Consider the following 17,269-nt stretch of genomic DNA (forward strand, 5'->3'; position numbering starts at 1 on the left):
AACTATCAAAGCAATTAACATACAAGTAGGACATGCACATGCCAATGATTAGAATGGTTCTTCAGGTTGGGGTAGAGATCAACGAGTTAAAACACTACCCAGAGCTGAGGGTAAACTCAGCTCTTGGTTCAGTGTCCTCCGCTGGAGCCAGAAATAAGAACATGGTTATTCTACCCTCCTTATTTATGCTGTTGTCTTCTGCTCTGCTGGCAGACGGATACTAAAGTAAAGATTCCTCAAATCAAGATGTTGTTGCTGTCCTTCATTTTCTTACAAGTGTATACGTCTGGAACAATATACTGTACAAGCACTACATATTTCCAGAGAGGGCTTTCTTATTCATTTTGAAGTTATGATCTATTTTATGAGCACCGCCAACACCACCACCAACAACAACACAGTGAATGGGAAAATTAATTAAAAAGCCAGCAACACAAGAACAAGGCATGTTGCACTGGGACACGTTTTAATACAGTGAAAAAAGCCTCTCATTTTACAATGGGTCCGTCATGGTTATGTGTGGCCTAGTTATGCTAATATATTTGAGATCAATGTATAGAGTACCACAGTATGAGTAATAATACCCATAAAACCTAACGGTCAAACAAGGAAATGGTTCCAATAGTTTTTCCACCATTTTACCCATAGGGCATTTTAGAAATACATTAAATAAGGGCTGTGTTTCGTGTAGGCTAACCCTGGTGTGACGTTTTGATAACCGTGTAAAACTCTCTAGGACAAGGTGACTTATCAATATATTTGCCTGTATTTACCCCCCCCCCAAACAAAATGAAATGCTAATTAGATGCTAATGTGGCTATCATAAAGAACACGTTAGCAAAGGTGTCAGTTAGAGATGACGTGCAGGAGCTTGCAGGGATTTGTAGTCTTGCATGATGTCTTCTTTTATGCTAATAATAATTTTCGAATCTGAGAGTAAATAGAGCCAAATATATTATTATTATACCTTTATTTCAACAAGGAACACAGACTGAGACCAAGGTCTCTTTTACAGCTGGGCCCTGCGTATACATGTTTACACATACAGTTTAGGTACAATGATTAAGACACTACACAAGACAAACAAAATGATTACAGATAACACAAAAAAATCGTTTACTAGACGACCTAAATTATTGGGATCATCTTGTTATCGTTAGTGTTTGAAATAGATTAAGCTCGTTGACAAAACAGACCATGGGATGCCTTTTTCACACAGATATTTATTTGTCAAAGGTCCACGGTAGGTCAGTGTAAGCTATGTGATTATTAGAGACAGCTTTATCGCAGTGAATGTCATTTATTAATTTACTGTTATAGTATTCATCAGTAGAAGCTATCATAGCTGCGGGAAGTAGAGGTGCTGAGGGTTCTGCAGCACCCCCTGGAAAAATCAGAATAGAAAAAAAAAGTACACTTTTTTTCCCCCACAAAAGTAATGCACTGAGCCTTTACTAGTCCTGTATTTGAGGATCAATATAGCCTTCTGTAGAACAGCCAGTGGTGGAAAAAGTACTAAATTGTCATACTTGAGTAAAAGTAAAGAATATGTGTATAAAGGTATAAATTCCCTTAATTTTGCTGGACCCCAGGAAGAGTAGCTGCTGCTTTGGCAGCAGCTAATGGGGATCCATAATAAATACAAAATAAAAACTAGCTAGCCATTTCACAGCGGTTACGTCAGCGGTGGAAAAAGTATCTAATTGTCGTACTTGAGTAAAAGTAAAGATGCCTTAAAAGAAAATGACTCAAGTAAAAGTGAAAGTCACCCAGTGAAATACTGCTTAAGTAAAAGTCTAAAAGTATTTGGTTTTAAATATATTTAAGTACCAAAAGTAAATATAATTGCTAAAATATACTTAAGTATCAAAAGTAACAGCAAGGTCCTTTGCTGTTGTTCTGGGATTGATTTGCACTTTTCGCACTAAAGTACGTTCATCTCTAGGAGACAGAATGCGTCTCCTTCCTGAGCGGTATGACGGCTGCGTGGTCCCATGGTGTTTATAGTTGTGTACTATTGTTTGTGCAGATGAACTTGATACTTTCAGGTGTTTGGAAATTGCTCCCAAGGATGAACCAGACTTGTGGAGGTCTACAATTTTTTTTCTGAGGTCTTGGCTGATTTCTTTTGATTTTCCCATGTCAAGCAAAGAAGCACTGAGTTTGAAGGTAGGCCTTGAAATACATCCACAGGTACGCCTCCAATTGACTCAAATGATGTCAATTAGCCTATCAGAAGCTTCTAAAGCCATGACATCATTTTCTGGAATGTTCCAAGCTGTTTAAAGGCACAGTCAACTTAGTGTATGTAAACTTCTGACCCACTGGAATTGTGATACAATGAATAATAAGTGAAATAACCTGACTGTAAACAACAGTTGGAAAAATTACTTGTGTCATGCATTTTACATTTACATTTTAGTCATTTAGCAGACGCTCTTATCCAGAGCGACTTACAGTAGTGAATGCATACATTTCATACATTTTTCTTTTTTTTTTGTACTTAGTAGATGTCCTAACCGACTTGCCAAAACTATAGTTTGTTAACAAGAAATTTGTGGAGTGGTTGAAACATTTGCTTTAATGACTAACCTAAGTGTATGTAAACTTCCGACTTCAACTGTAAGTATCAAAAGTAAAAGTATACATAATTTTTATTGATTTGATTTGAATCCCTTTCACTCCACAGAGAAAGTAATAACCAGAGTCTACATGACTCACCTGAATCCCTTTCACTTCACAGAGAAAGTAAAAATACCACTGAGAATTGTCTCTGTCTTTCTCAATGACTTCTGAAGACAGTGTGAAATCCCTATAAAAGAAAATACAATGTTGTTATTCTGAGGGGGCTGTCTCCAGGTAAATACAATTAGATTGGTGATCCTATGCAGTCGCCAATGCATCTAGGGCAGCAATTCAAGACGGATTCAAGAAGATGCAGATTATAGGTGAATTGCACGGGCATAAAAAGCAGGAGGAAGGATTGTGTGGAGATTAACCGTCAGCTCTTACTTGTGTTTTAGGCTCTGTGTTGGCCAGGTGGATTTTCTTGGAATCATTGACAGTGACAGCAGCCAGAATACTCTGCTCAATAGCCATTGGGAGCATAACCACAGTAGTCAATGTGTTCTCCTAGCAGTAATGATTGATTTGATTTATTTCACCTTCATTTAACCAGGTAGGCAAGTTGAGAACAAGTCCTTCATTTAACCAGGTAGGCAAGTTGAGAACAAGTCCTTCATTTAACCAGGTAGGCAAGTTGAGAACAAGTCCTTTATTTAACCAGGTAGGCAAGTTGAGAACAAGTCCTTTATTTAACCAGGTAGGCAAGTTGAGAACAAGTTCTCATTTACGACCTGGCCAAGATAAAGCAAAGCAGTTTGACACATACAACAACACAGTGTTACACATGGAGTAAAACAAACATACAGTCAATAATACAGTAGAAAAATAAGTCTATATACAATGTGAGCAAATGAGGTGAGATAAGGGAGGTAAAGGTAAAAAAAGTCCATGGTGGCGAAGTAAATAAAATATAGCAAGTAAAACACTGGAATGGTAGATTTGCAGTAGAAGAAAGTGAAAAGTAGAAATATAAATAATGGGGTGCAAAGGAGCAAAATCAATAAATAAATACAGTAGGGGAAGAGGTAGTTGTTTGTGCTAAATTATAGAAGGGCTATGTACAGGTGCAGTAATTTGTGAGCTGCTCTGACAGCTGGTGCTTAAAGCTAGTGAGGGAGATAAGTGTTTCCAGTTTCAGAGATTTTTGTAGTTCGTTCCAGTCATTGGCAGCAGAGAACTGGAAGGAGAGGCGGTCGAAGGAGGAATTGGCTTTGGGGGTGACCAGTGAGATATACCTGCTGGAGCGCGTGCCAAAGGTGGGTGCTGCTATGGTGACCAGCGAGCTGAGATAAGGGGGGACTTTACCTAGCAGGGTCTTGTAGATGACCTGGAGCCAGTGGGTTTGGCGACGAGTATGAAGCGAGGGCCAGCCAACGAGAGCGTACAGGTCGCAGTGGTGGGTAGTATATGGGGCTTTGGTGACAAAACGGATGGCACTGTGATAGACTGCATCTAATTTATTGAGTAGGGTATTGGAGGCTATTTTTTAAATGACATCGCCGGAGTCGAGGATTGGTAGGATGGTCAGTTTTACGAGGGTATGTTTGGTAGCATGAGTGAAGGATGCTTTGTTGCGAAATAGGAAGCCAATTCTAGATTTAACTTTGGATTGGAGATGTTTGATGTGAGTCTGGAAGGAGAGTTTACAGTCTAACCAGACACCTAGGTATTTGTAGTTGTCCACATATTCTAAGTCAGAACCGTCCAGAGTAGTGATGCTGGACGGGCGGGCAGGTGCAGGCAGCGATCGGTTGAAAAGCGTGCATTTAGTTTGACTTGTATTTAAGAGCAGTTGGAGGCCACGGAAGGAGAGTTGTATGGCATTGAATCTCGTCTGGAGGGTTGTTAACACAGTGTCCAAAGAAGGGCCAGAAGTATACAGAATGGTGTCGTCTGCGTAGAGGTGGATCAGAGACTCACCAGCAGCAAGAGCGACATCATTGATGTATACAGAGAAGAGAGTTGGCCCAAGAATTGAACCCTGTGGCACCTCCATAGAGACAGGCCCTCCGATTTTACACATTGAACTCTATCAGAGAAGTAGTTGGTGAACCAGGCAAGGCAATCATTTGAGAAACCAAGACTATTGAGTCTGCCGATGAGGATGTGGTGATTGACAGAGTCGAAAGCCTTGACCAGGTCAATGAATACGGCTGCACAATATTGTTTCTTATCGATGGCGGTTACGATATCGTTTAAGACCTTGAGCGTGGCTGAGGTGCACCCATGACCAGCTCGGAAACCAGATTGCATAGCGGAGATGGTCGGGTGGGATTCGAAATGGTTGTTAATCTGTTTGTTGACTTGGTTTTCGAAGACCTTAGAAAGGCAGGGTAGGATAGATATATGTCTGTAGCAGTTTGGGTCAAGAGTGTCCCCCCTTTGAAGAGGGGGATGACCGCAGCTGCTTTCCAATCTTTGGGAATCTCAGACGACACGAAAGAGAGGTTGAACAGGCTAGTAATAGGGGTTGCAACAATTTCGGCAGATCATTTTCGAAAGAAAGGGTCCAGATTGTCTAGCCCGGCTGATTTATATGGGTCCAGATTTTGCAGCTCTTTCAGAACATCAGCTGACTGGATTTGGGAGAAGGAGACATGGGGAAGGCTTGGGCGAGTTGCTGTGGAGGGTGCAGTGCTGTTGACCGCGGTAGGGGTAGCCAGGTGGAAAGCATGGCCAGCTGTAGAAAAATGCTTATTGAAATGAAGACAATGAATGACATACAGTTACGGTTTATAGCCCTTATAAGGGATAACATTGATTTATGTTTTACTGTACATCAAGTTTCAAGTTAATGTCACGGTGAAATGCCTTTCTTGCCAGCTCTAAACCCAACAATGCATTAATCAATCATCATGTGTCTTTATATTGTATTTATGCATTTCTGCTTATAGCAGCATCTATACATATGAACTTTGTTTACATACCTATTAGATTGACTCTTCCACAAGCTCGTGCATAAAAGAGGAGATTCACCTAACTTTTCATACTTTTTCTCAAAGGCATCTTTCAGATTTTGCAACCTAGGAATACAATACATCGGGAAAATGAAAATGAATGAACAATTCAGGGAGTGAGTTGAGTACAAAACTGTCTTAGTGTTGCTTACTATACATGTATAATACATGCATTGATAGTTTTAGCAACTGTAATGACCAATATATTATGTAGACAATTATCACTATCATAACTCACCTTTCATTTGCACTTATCAGAATGTTTGTCTTTGGCGGGTCCGCTGCCATTGTTTTCAAACCAAATACCAGTGCTAACCGGTTGTTTTTAGACTAGTGGTAAATCCCCAAATCTAGCCAGGGTAGCCTACTATACTGAAGATAAAGATTGAAACACACCAATACTAAACTTAGCAAAAACAAATAAACATCCTCTCACTGTCAACTGAGTTTATTTGCAGCAAACTTAACATGTGTAAATATTTGTATGAACATAGCAAGATTCAACAAATGAGACATAAACTCAAGTTCCACAGACATGAGGGGGGGGGGGGGTCAAAATCAAAAGTAACAGTCAGTATCTGGTGTGGCCACCAGATGCATTAAGTACTGCAGTGCATTTCCTCCTCATGGATTGCACCAGATTTGCCAGTTCTTGCTGTGAGATGTTACCCAACTCTTCCACCAAGGTACCTGCAAGTTCCCAGACACTTCTGGGGGGAATGGCCCTAGCCCTCACCCTCCGATCCAACAGGTCCCAGACGAGCTCAATGGGATTGAGATCTGGACTCTTCGCTGGCCATGGCCGAACACTGACATTCCTGTCTTGTAGGAATTCATGCACAGAATGAGCAGTATAGCTGGTGGCATTGTCTTGCTGGAGGGTCATGTCAGGATGAGCCTGCAGGAAGGGTACCACATGAAGGAGAAGGATGTCTTCCCTGTAATGCACAGCATTGAGATTGCCTACAATGACAACAAGCTCAGTCCGATGATGCTGTGACACACTGCCCCAGACCATGACGGGCCCTCCACCTCCAAATCGATCCCGCTCCAGAGTACAGGCCTCGGTGTAACGCTCATTCCTTCGACGATAAACGCGAATCCGACCATCACCCCTGTTGAGACAAAACCGTGACTCGTCAGTGAAGAGCACTTTTTGCCAGTCCTGTCTGGTCCAGCGATGGTGGGTTTGTGCCCATAGGCGACGTTGTTGCCGGTGATGTCTGGTGAGGACCTGTCTTAAAACAAGCCTACAAGCCCTCAGTCCAGCCTCTCTCAGCCTATTGCGGACAGTCTGAGCACTGATTAAGGGATTGTGCGTTCCGGTTGTTGCCATCCTGTACCTGTCCCGCAGGTGTGATGTTCGGATGTACCGATCCTGTGCAGGTGTTGTTACACGTGGTCTGCCACTGTGAGGACGATCAGCTGTCCGTCCTGTCTCCCTGTAGCGCAGTCTTAGGCGTCACACAGTAATGGACATTGCAATGTATTGACCTGGCCACATCTGCAGTCCTCATCTGCAGCCTAAGGCACGTTCACGCAGATGAGTAGAGACTCTGGGCATCTTTGTTTTGGTGTTTTTCAGAGTCAGTAGAAAGGCCTCTTTAGTGTCCTAAGTTTTCATAACTGTGACCTTAATTGCCTACCATCTGTAAGCTGTTAGTGTCTTAACGACCGTTCCACAGGTGCATGTTCATTAATTGTTTATGGTTCAAGCATGGGAAACAGTGTTTAAACCCTTTACAATGAAGATCTGTGAAGTTATTTGGATTTTTACGACTTATCTTTAAAAGACAGGGTCCTGAAAAAGGGACGTTTCTTTTTTTGCTGTGTTTATCTGCTGACTTTTATACGCGGGTCCCTGGATATTTTTGAACTGCTGATCTACGACCAGCTCTTCCTACCAAAACCACAACCTCAAACACTTTCAGTTAAACAAAAAACTGTTTCTAGACCAGGTGTTAACATATTCATTGTAACGAAACGTAACAACACGGAAGAGTAGAAGAAGAAAAAAAGGTTCCAGTTCATAGGAATCATGATTCAGGCTGATGTTCACGTTGCGCAGAAAGGCATTGGTGGCGGATAACGTTGGAGCTTGAACAAACTGCGACTCTCTGCTGCCTACCGCTAGCTAGCTAGGCTAGCATGATCCTCTCACCAGTGCTCCTTACTTCTCTCCACACTCCTATTTAAAAGAGTCACTCCAGCGATGCACCTACGCTTGTACCATTAGCAAGTTTGCTGTCGAGTTAGCTAGCTAGCTAGCTTCGTAGTCAAGATGTCTGATATGGAAGATGACTTCATGTGCGATGATGAAGAGGATTATGATCTGGTAAACTCCTCCGAAGTAAATATATATGGATATTGTAGCTGATTACCATATACAGCGTATTTAGCTAGCTAGCTAGCTAGATAACCAGCGTAAACATTCCACGTTGCACTCCACTCCGCTAACTTTAGCTAGCTAACCTATTACTCTCAGCTACGTTACTGTAGCTGTTGTTGGTGCTCATATCATTGACAGCTAAATTGCGTAGTTAGTTAGCTAGCTTTGTTTGCAATGATTTGTTCACATACTGCAACTAATGGTTGCTATACCGTTTGCACCGTTACATGATCCAGCTGTTTGCTTTACAAATCACCATGACAAAACAACACACATCATCATGAGCTGGCTAGCTGAATGTCAACACAACAGTGGGTGTTGATCTTGTAAACTGCATTGATGATGAATTGTGTGATTTCAGGAATACTCAGAGGACAGCAACTCTGAGCCCAATGTTGATTTGGAGAATCAGTACTACAATTCAAAGGCCCTGAAGGAGGATGACCCCAAAGCAGCTCTCAGCAGCTTCCAGAAAGTTAGTTATCACACACACACACACACACACACACACCATGTCAATGTCTGTCCATTTATTAAATGCTTCTTTCTGAACCCCAGGTCTTGGAGCTAGAGGGCGAGAAAGGAGAATGGGGGTTCAAAGCTCTGAAACAGATGATAAAGATGAATTTCAAACTGGTAAGCATTAGACATTACTCACAAGTCTCCAAAAATAGTCTCTGAAATATTACATGTAGGCTACCTACAACTATTGTCTGACAGGCATACTGTAGGAGTAGCCAAGGTATTCATAAATATGAACAGCCTACTTTATGCGACATCTCTGATCAAATGTGATACTATTTTGTAAAGAAATGCCATATTATGGGAGCATAAAATTGTATTTTGAATTACATTTCTTTAATTTGCCCCCCCCCCCCACACACACACACACACACACACACACACACACACACACACACACACACACACACACACACACACACACACACACACACAGATGAATTTCCCTGAAATGATGAACAGGTACAAGCAGCTTTTAACATATATTCGGAGTGCAGTAACACGAAACTACTCTGAGAAATCCATCAACTCCATCCTTGATTATATCTCTACGTCTAAACAGGTATCGTTTGCAACATCAAATTATCAATCAATAAACAATATTGATTCTGTGATCATCTGAGCTTTACAATTTTGGAAAATAGTCCAAACAAACTGAATGTTTGAAGAGAAGGCAAATACTTTTTACATTTTTTTAAATTTTTTTAAGATGGACTTGCTGCAAGAGTTTTATGAAACCACATTGGATGCATTAAAGGATGCCAAAAATGACAGGCTTTGGTTTAAAACCAACACTAAGGTATGATTCATTTTAAAGATAATACGTAAAGTTATATATTTTTCTTATGTCATTAATTCCATCCACAATATCATCATAATTAACATTTTATACAATGCAAAAAACATATGTGGCAAGTGGCATATCATTTATATGGAGACAGTGACTTTGATACTTGTGTGATTTGGTTTCCTCCTCGGTTTGTCCTGTCTGTTGTTTAGCTTGGGAAGTTATACCTAGAGAGAGAAGAGTATGGTAAGCTTCAGAAGATCCTGAGACAGCTGCACCAGTCCTGTCAGGTGAAGAAACACTCCTCATCAATGCAATCAGAGGTTTTCACAGAGGTTTTACCACCAAATCTAATTCAGCATTATAACATCATAATGAAAAAACATTCTTGTGTGTTCTTAGTGACAGTAGATTGGAACTGTATTGTATCATTGTAGCCTGGTCTGAGTTCTGTTTGCGCTGTATAGACAACTTCTATAGCTGTTGTCATGACCACAGGAGTCAAGACAGCACAAACAGATCTGGGGCCGGGCTAGTATGGCTGTGGAACCATTGTGGAAATCTAGAATTCCCTGTTTCTCCTCAAGTGTCTGTGGAATCTCTAGTATTTGTTCTGTCTAGGTGTATAGACGGATGATTAGTATTTGTCCCATGTTCTGTCTAGGTGTATAGACGGATGATTAGTATTTGTCCCATGTTCTGTCTTGGTGTATAGACGGATGACGGTGAGGATGACCTGAAGAAAGGCACCCAGCTCTTGGAGATCTATGCTCTGGAGATCCAGATGTATACGGCCCAGAAGAACAACAAGAAGCTGAAGGCCCTGTATGAACAGTCTCTACACATCAAGTCTGCCATCCCTCACCCTCTCATCATGGGAGTCATCAGAGGTAGACACATCTCTACCTACACCTTAACTATATAACCACGTCTCTACCTACACCTTAACTATATAACCACGTCTCTACCTACACCTTAACTATATAACCACGTCTCTACCTACACCTTAACTATATAACCACGTCTCTACCTACACCTTAACTATATAACTTAGGCTCCTGACTGGTGCAGCGGTCTAAGGTACTGCATCTCAGTGCCAGAGGCGTCACTACAGACCCTGGTTCGATCCCGGGCTGTATCACAACTGGCCGTGATCGGGAGTCCCATAGGGCGGCGCACAATTGGCCCAGCGTTGTCCGGGTTAGGGGAGGGTTTGGCCGCGGTAGGCCGTCATTGTAAAATAAGAATTTGTTCTTAACTGACTTGCCTAGTTTAAATAAAATAAATCTCTCTTGTTTTGTATTCTGAAGAGTGTGGAGGGAAAATGCATTTGAGAGAAGGGGAGTTTGAAAAGGCTCACACAGACTTCTTCGAGGCGTTTAAGAACTACGATGAATCAGGAAGTCCTCGACGGACCACCTGTCTGAAGTACCTGGTGTTGGCCAACATGCTGATGAAGTCTGGAATCAACCCCTTCGACTCCCAGGAGGTATGAAAGGTCTCATTAGTGATAAGAGATGATTCTCTCTTAGGGATGGTTTCCCAGACCCAGATTTAAAACGGAGGGCCCTGTCACAATATTATAACCTGCTAATTAAGCAAATTCATTAATATTTTAGTGAACATGGTGATGTGCGTTGTATTGGTGCATCTTTCATAATGTTTGAGTATCTTTACTCATGCTGACATTTGTTTCTCTTAGGCTAAACCCTATAAAAATGATCCAGACATTCTTGCAATGACAAACTTGGTCAGGTAAGACTGCATCTCATTCACTATTACAATCTAACCTTTCTGGGAAGAGTTTTGCTTTGGCTGTTTGTCTACACACCGTTTGTCTACACACTGTCTACATTGTGTTGTATGAACACTGTCTGATTACTGAATGGAAACCAATGCTCTATTCTGCCCCCCCCCCCTCCCCCCCACTCCCCCTCTAGTTCCTACCAGAACAATGACATCACAGAGTTTGAGAAGATTCTGAAGACCAATCACAGTAACATAATGGATGATCCGTTCATAAGGGAACATATAGAAGGTATGGTCTAGACATCATTTTCAGACTGATGTATTTGGTTAATGTTACTTCATCACAAAACACAAACATATTAGTAAGTAGTAACAAGCTTATAAGCAAGTTAAAAATCCTTATGCCTGGTGGCATGTAAAGTGTTACTGAAAATTCCTTCTATTTAATAATTTATTTCCTTGCTTTTGTCTTTCAGAGTTATTACGAAACATAAGAACACAAGTGCTCGTCAAATTAATTAAGCCTTACACGAGAATACACATACCTTTTATTTCCAAGGTAAGATCACTACAAAGATCTGTCTCTGGCATTTTTGTTGTTGTTGAAAAAGCTAATATTTTCTCTAAATTTGAAGGTCATTATAAAATGTTTGTCTCTTTTCAGGAATTGAACATTGATGTCTGCGACGTGGAAAGCCTTCTTGTTCAGTGCATTCTAGACAGGTAAATTGCATGTTGTTACATCATTGTGGCTTAGCGGTCTATAGGCACTGCATCTCAGTGCTAGAGGTGTCACTACAGACCCTGGTTCGATTCCAGGCTGTATCACATCCGGCCGTGATTGGGAGTCCCATAGGGCGGCACACAATTGGCCCAGCGTCGTTAGGGCTTGGCCGGAGTAGGCCGTCATTGTAAATAACAATTTGTTCTTAACTGACTTGCCTAGTTAAATAAAGTTTCAATAAAGGTTAAATAAAACAATAATGCACCACAGTTTTGTGAATTTACCATCATTGACCTTCTATTGAACTTTTCTTCTTATACCTGTCAGCACGATCAACGGCCGCATCGACCAAGTCAACCAACTGTTGGAGCTGGATCACCAGAAGAGGAACGGAGCCCGATACATGGCTTTAGATAAATGGACGAATCAGCTGAATACTCTCAACCAGGCAATCGTCAGCAAACTGGCCTAATCAGAGTAGTCAGTAGTGTAACTGAAAAGTTAACAATTCGATGTTGGGGGTATTTCAACTTGAAGGAGCGAGTTAACCCAATTCATCTCGGTTACAGTAGCAGTAGGCTACATTCAGTATTTTCATCTATAGGATTGATGATATTCGAAGCTTCCATTGGCAAACGTACTGTCACTTATTATGTGACTGATCATTTAAAATGGAGATCAGAGGTGCCAGCTTGTGTTTCATGGCCTTGGGCCAGTTTCCCGGGCACAGATAAATCCTAGTCCAGGATTTAGAAGCATGCTCAATGAGAATGCTTTATTGGGTTTAGGAGTTGGACTAGGCGTAATCTGTGTCTGGGAAATCGGCCCTTGCGGCCTAAAACCAACCGATTTATAATTTCTATTAGAAAACAATGGCCATTGTACAGATAGAGGATTGTAAAATCCCACTTATGTACATTTCTTATAGTGAAAGGACATGTCTGTTCTCCGCCTTCCATGGAAATGTGAAAACACCAAATTATTTCTAATATTAAGGTTGAGCATGTTCCATGTCAAAATCAGCATGCCCTTTTCTGTAAAATATCCAGCGCTCTATACAGTATTTCATTAATGTAGGTCCATGTTTCATATGGTACATTGTTTTGACACTGTTGTCAAACAATTTCAGCTTTTCTGTTTTATTAATGAATAATAAACAATAAATTGTACCTTCCTATGGTGTCACTTCTGAAATATTTTTTTTTTAACATTTTTTTTCAAATCATGTGGAGGAAACTCATCTTCTGTAAATATCATACTTCAGCAAACATCTCTACAAATCGTCCCAAAGCTCTATTTTCTTTCACTTCCAGGTTGGAGATTTGGCTGTTGGCAACAACAAACCCCCCCCCCCCCCCCCCCCCATCTGTGTTTGAGCATGGCCATTGGTGGGGGTCGTTTGATGACGCTTGTTGAATTCACCAATCAGCGACGGAGAGTTTATGCCGCTGTTTGGGCGCGCGAGTCGAAACACAGGAAGTTCATTACTATTATTAGCCTGCCAGATTGATAGCTAACTTTTGTTGTTCATGATATATACGCAAACGTTTTGTTCTGATTGGCAACTGTTAACAAAACTGTACTCTTGTCAGGCTAGTACGTTATTAGGTAACTGTGCCCGTCATGCCAGTCGTTCGATGCTTTGTTTGTTTTCTGGTAAATGGTTGCTATGTTAGCTAGCTAATGTTAGCTAACCAGTCCGATCATTTATTGCCCAGCATCATGTGTATCTGCTGTTTTGTAACGTTTTACATTTGATTTTTTTTTTGTCCTCGCTGACAACCATTTATCATCGGATATCCACTTGTACTTCAAATCAAAAGGTAAGGTGATCAGTGAGTGGACTGTTTTGATCACTCTTAAAACGAATTGACTAACGTTAGCTAGTTCGGCGTTGTTTTGAGTCGTACTAAGGGCATAATGACAATGTTCCGGATACGAGGTGTGTGTGGATTGTATGAGCCCTCCGCTCTCACTGTCAATCAAATACACAGCCACGTCATGAACATCTGCGCTCTTTTGTGCTTTCTCAGCTCTTCGACCAGTATTAGTACTGATCATCATGTCCATCGACTTTGATAGTGCTGCTCTGCAAACTCAACATGAGGAGGAGGAATACGACCCAGAGGACTATGCCCGAGAGCAAGAGGTACGAAATACTCTGTCATTCTCTCTCTAACACACACAGACTATGCTATTTTTGTTGATAAACTTGCTTGTTGCTAGGGTAGTAACGTACCAGTGGATCAGAAATGTATCATGTGCCTATGAAACAGTGTTGCTACTATGTTTTCTGGCAATGGTTTCATTGTGACCTCAATTCAGTGTTTTTTCTCAGATAGTAGACATATGCTGCCACTCCGTAAGGGCGGGGATAGTGGTGATATTTATAATTATCGGCCCATTTCAAGGCTTCCTTGTCTAGCTAAGATTATTGAATCCTTGGAGTAGGAAGCAGATAATTCAGTCAACCTTTTTTTATCTGTTCTTGATCATGGTGTTCTTATTTATCGAAGTGTAGTTGCTACTACTCTGAAACCTTGGAATGAGTAGGTGTGTCCAAACCTTTGAATGGTATTGTATACAGTACCAGTCAAAAGTTTGGACACCTACTCTTATTCTATTTTTACTACATTGTAGAATAATAGTGTAGACAAAGCTATGAAATGACACATATGGAATCATGTAGTAACCAAAAAAGTGTTAGGAAATATATTTAGATTTGTTTATTTGAGATTCTTCTAAGTAGCTACCTTTTGCCTTGACGACAGCTTTGCACACTCTTGGCATACTTTCAACCAGCTTCATGAGGTAATCACCTGGACTGCATTTCAATTAACAGGCGTGCCTTGTTAATTTGTGGAATTTCTTTACTTAATGCGCTTGAGCCAATCAGTTGTGTTGTGACAAGGTAGGGTTGGTATACAGAAGATAACGCTATTTGGTAAAAGACCAAGTTCATATTATGGCACGAACAGCTCAAATAAGCAAAGAGTTCAATCATGTTCAATCTGGAAAATTTCAAGAACTTTGAAAGTTTCTTCAAGTGCAGTTGCAAAAACCATCAAGCGCTCTGATGAAACTGGCTCTCATGAGAACCGCCACAGGAAAGGAAGACCCAGAGTTACCTCTGCTGCAGAGAATAAGTTCATTAGAGTTAACGGCACGTCAGGAATTGCAGCCCAAATAAATGCTCCACACAGTTCAAGTAGTTAGAGGTCGACCGATTAATCGGCAGGGCCAATTTTGAAGTTTTCATAACGATCGGTAATCAGCATTTTTGGATGCCGATTACATTGCACTCCACGAGGAGAATTTTACATAATTGTGACATAACATTGAAGGTTGTGCAATGTAACTGCAATATTAGACTTAGGGATGCCACCCGTTCAATAAAATACGTAACGGTTCCGTATTTCACTGAAAGAATAAACGTTTTGTTTTCGGATTTGACCATATTAATGACCTAAGGCTCGTATTTCTGTGTGTTTATTATATTATAATTAAGTCTCTGATTTGATATTTGATAGAGCAGTCTGACTGCGCGGTGGTAGGCAGCAGCAAGCTCGTAAGCATTCATTCAAACAGCACTTTCCTGCATTTGCCAGCAGCTCTTCACAATACTTGAAGCACAGTGCTCTTTATGACTTCAAGCCTATCAACTCCCGAGATTAGGCCGGCAATACTATAGTGCCTATAAGAACATCCAATAGTCAAAGGTATATGAAATACAAATGGTATAGGGAGAAATATTCCTATAATAACTACAACCTAAAACTTCTTACCTGGGAATATTGAAGACTCATGTTAAAAGGAACCACCAGCTTTCATATGTTCTCATGTTCTGAGCAAGGAACTTAAACGTTCGATTTTTTTTTTACATGGCACATATTGCACTTTTACTTCTCCAACACTGTGTTTTTGCGTTATTTAAACCAAATTGAACATGTTTCATTATTTATGAGACTAAATTGATTTTATTGATGTATTATATTAACTTAAAATAAGTGTTCATTCAGTATTGTTGTAATTGTCATTATTACAAATGTGTGTGTGTGTGTGTGTGTGTGTGTGTGTGTGTGTGTGTGTGTCGGCCAATTTAATCGGTATCGTTTTTTGGGGTCCTCCAATAATCGGTATCGGCGTTGAAAAATCATAATCGGTCGACCTCTACAAGTAACAGATACATCAACTGTTCAGAGGAGACTGTGTGAATAAGGCCTTCATAGTCGAATTGCTGCAAAGCAACTACTACTAAAGGACACCAATAATAAGAAGAGACTTGCTTGGGCCATGAAACACAAGCTATGGACATTAGATTGGTGGAAATCTGTCGTTTGAGTCCATATTTAAGATTTTTGGTTCCAACCGCTGTGTGTTTGAGAGGCAGAGTAGGTGAACGGATGATCTCCACATGTGTTTCCCACCGTGAAGCATGGAGGAGGAGGTGTGGGGGTGCTTTGCTGGTGACACTGTCAGTGATTCATTTAGAATTCAAGGCACACTTAACCAGCATGGCTACCACAGGTATTCTGCAGCAATACGCCATCCCATCTGGTTTCCACTTAGTGGGACTATCAGGTTTTTCAACAGGACCCAACATGCCTCCAGGCTGTGTAAGGGCTATTTGACCAAGGAGTGTGATGGAGTGCTGCATCAGATGACCTGGTCTCCACAATCACCTGACCTTGACCCAATTGAGAAGGTTTCGGATGAGTTGGAGTGAAGGGAAAGCAGCCAACAAGTGCTCAGCATATGTGGGAAGTCCTTCAAGACTGTTGGAAAATAATTCCAGGTGAAGCTGGTTGAGAGTATGCCAAGAGCGTGCAAAGCTGTCATCAAGGCAAAGGGTGGCTACTTTGAAGAATCAAAAATCTAAAATATATTTAGATTTTTTAAATTCCTTTTTGGTTACTACGTGATTCCATATGTGTTATTTCATAGTTTTGATGTCTTCACTATTGTTTTACAATGTAGAAAATAGTACAAATAAAAACCCTTCAATGACTAGGTGTGTCCAAACTTTTGACTGGTACTGATATAGAGATATATATATCTCTCTATATATATATATCTCTCTATATATATCTATATATCTATATCTATATCTATATCTGGCTTAGCTAGCTTGTGTGTAGAAGCTGTTCAGGGTCTTGTTGGTTCCAGACTTGGTGCATTGGTACCGCTTGCCATGCGGTAGCAAAGAGAACATTTTATGAATTGGATTGTCTTTGACAATTTTTTGGGCCTTCCTCTGACACCGCCTGGTATAGAGGTCCTGGATGGCAGGGAGCTTGGCCCCAAGTGATGTGCTGGGCCGTACGCTCTACAACCCTCTATATCGCCTTGCGGTTGGATGCCAAGCAGTTGCCGTACCAGGCGGTGATGATGCAGCCATTCAAGATGCTTTCAATGGGGCAGCTGTAGAACTTTTTTCAGGATCTGAGTGCCCATGCCAAATCTTTTCACCATCCTGAGTGTGGAAGAGGTGTTGTCGTTAGAGGTCGACCGATTAA

At 41.0% G+C, this 17,269-nt stretch overlaps 2 protein-coding genes across 8 annotated transcripts in view; both read left to right on the top strand.

The window, feature by feature from the left end:
* The first annotated feature begins 7,614 nt into the window (after positions 1-7,614).
* Positions 7,615-12,928, top strand: LOC115192873 (COP9 signalosome complex subunit 2). 5 transcript variants are annotated; one of them, XM_029751788.1, is made up of 13 exons: positions 7,615-7,932; positions 8,333-8,446; positions 8,530-8,607; positions 8,930-9,055; positions 9,203-9,292; positions 9,493-9,615; positions 9,996-10,170; positions 10,591-10,769; positions 10,983-11,035; positions 11,221-11,318; positions 11,506-11,588; positions 11,694-11,752; positions 12,081-12,928. In XM_029751788.1, the coding sequence occupies exons 1-13, from the start codon at positions 7,864-7,866 to the stop codon at positions 12,223-12,225; spliced, it is 1,392 nt and encodes a 463-aa protein (XP_029607648.1). In that variant the 5' UTR covers positions 7,615-7,863; the 3' UTR covers positions 12,226-12,928. The 5 variants fall into 5 exon arrangements, with proteins under 5 accessions (XP_029607648.1, XP_029607649.1, XP_029607651.1 ...); XM_029751789.1 differs by having other exon boundaries at positions 9,206-9,292; XM_029751791.1 differs by having other exon boundaries at positions 7,616-7,932; positions 9,493-9,570.
* A 288-nt stretch (positions 12,929-13,216) lies between these two features.
* cep152 (centrosomal protein 152) overlaps positions 13,217-17,269 on the top strand; it is a 42,612-nt gene continuing 38,559 nt past the window's right edge. For all 3 annotated transcript variants that reach the window (XR_003878004.1, XM_029751795.1, XM_029751793.1), the window contains exons 1-2: positions 13,217-13,576; positions 13,787-13,902. Coding sequence is in view for 1 of the 3 variants with exons in the window: in XM_029751793.1 (XP_029607653.1) it covers positions 13,816-13,902 (87 nt within the window). In the remaining 2 variants the exon portion in view is untranslated. The remainder of the gene's footprint in view (positions 13,577-13,786; positions 13,903-17,269) is intronic.

Source organism: Salmo trutta, chromosome 4 (assembly GCF_901001165.1).
Source record: "Salmo trutta chromosome 4, fSalTru1.1, whole genome shotgun sequence".
NCBI lineage: Eukaryota > Metazoa > Chordata > Actinopteri > Salmoniformes > Salmonidae > Salmo > Salmo trutta.

Excerpts from the sequence above, each read along its gene's own strand:
- LOC115192873 (XM_029751788.1), top strand. The coding sequence starts at position 7,864 with ATGTCTGATATGGAAGATGACTTCATGTGCGATGATGAAGAGGATTAT. Across the intron at positions 11,319-11,505 it reads CATAAGGGAACATATAGAAG|AGTTATTACGAAACATAAGA; the intron begins GTATGGTCTAGA and ends TTTGTCTTTCAG. Across the intron at positions 11,753-12,080 it reads GTTCAGTGCATTCTAGACAG|CACGATCAACGGCCGCATCG; the intron begins GTAAATTGCATG and ends TATACCTGTCAG.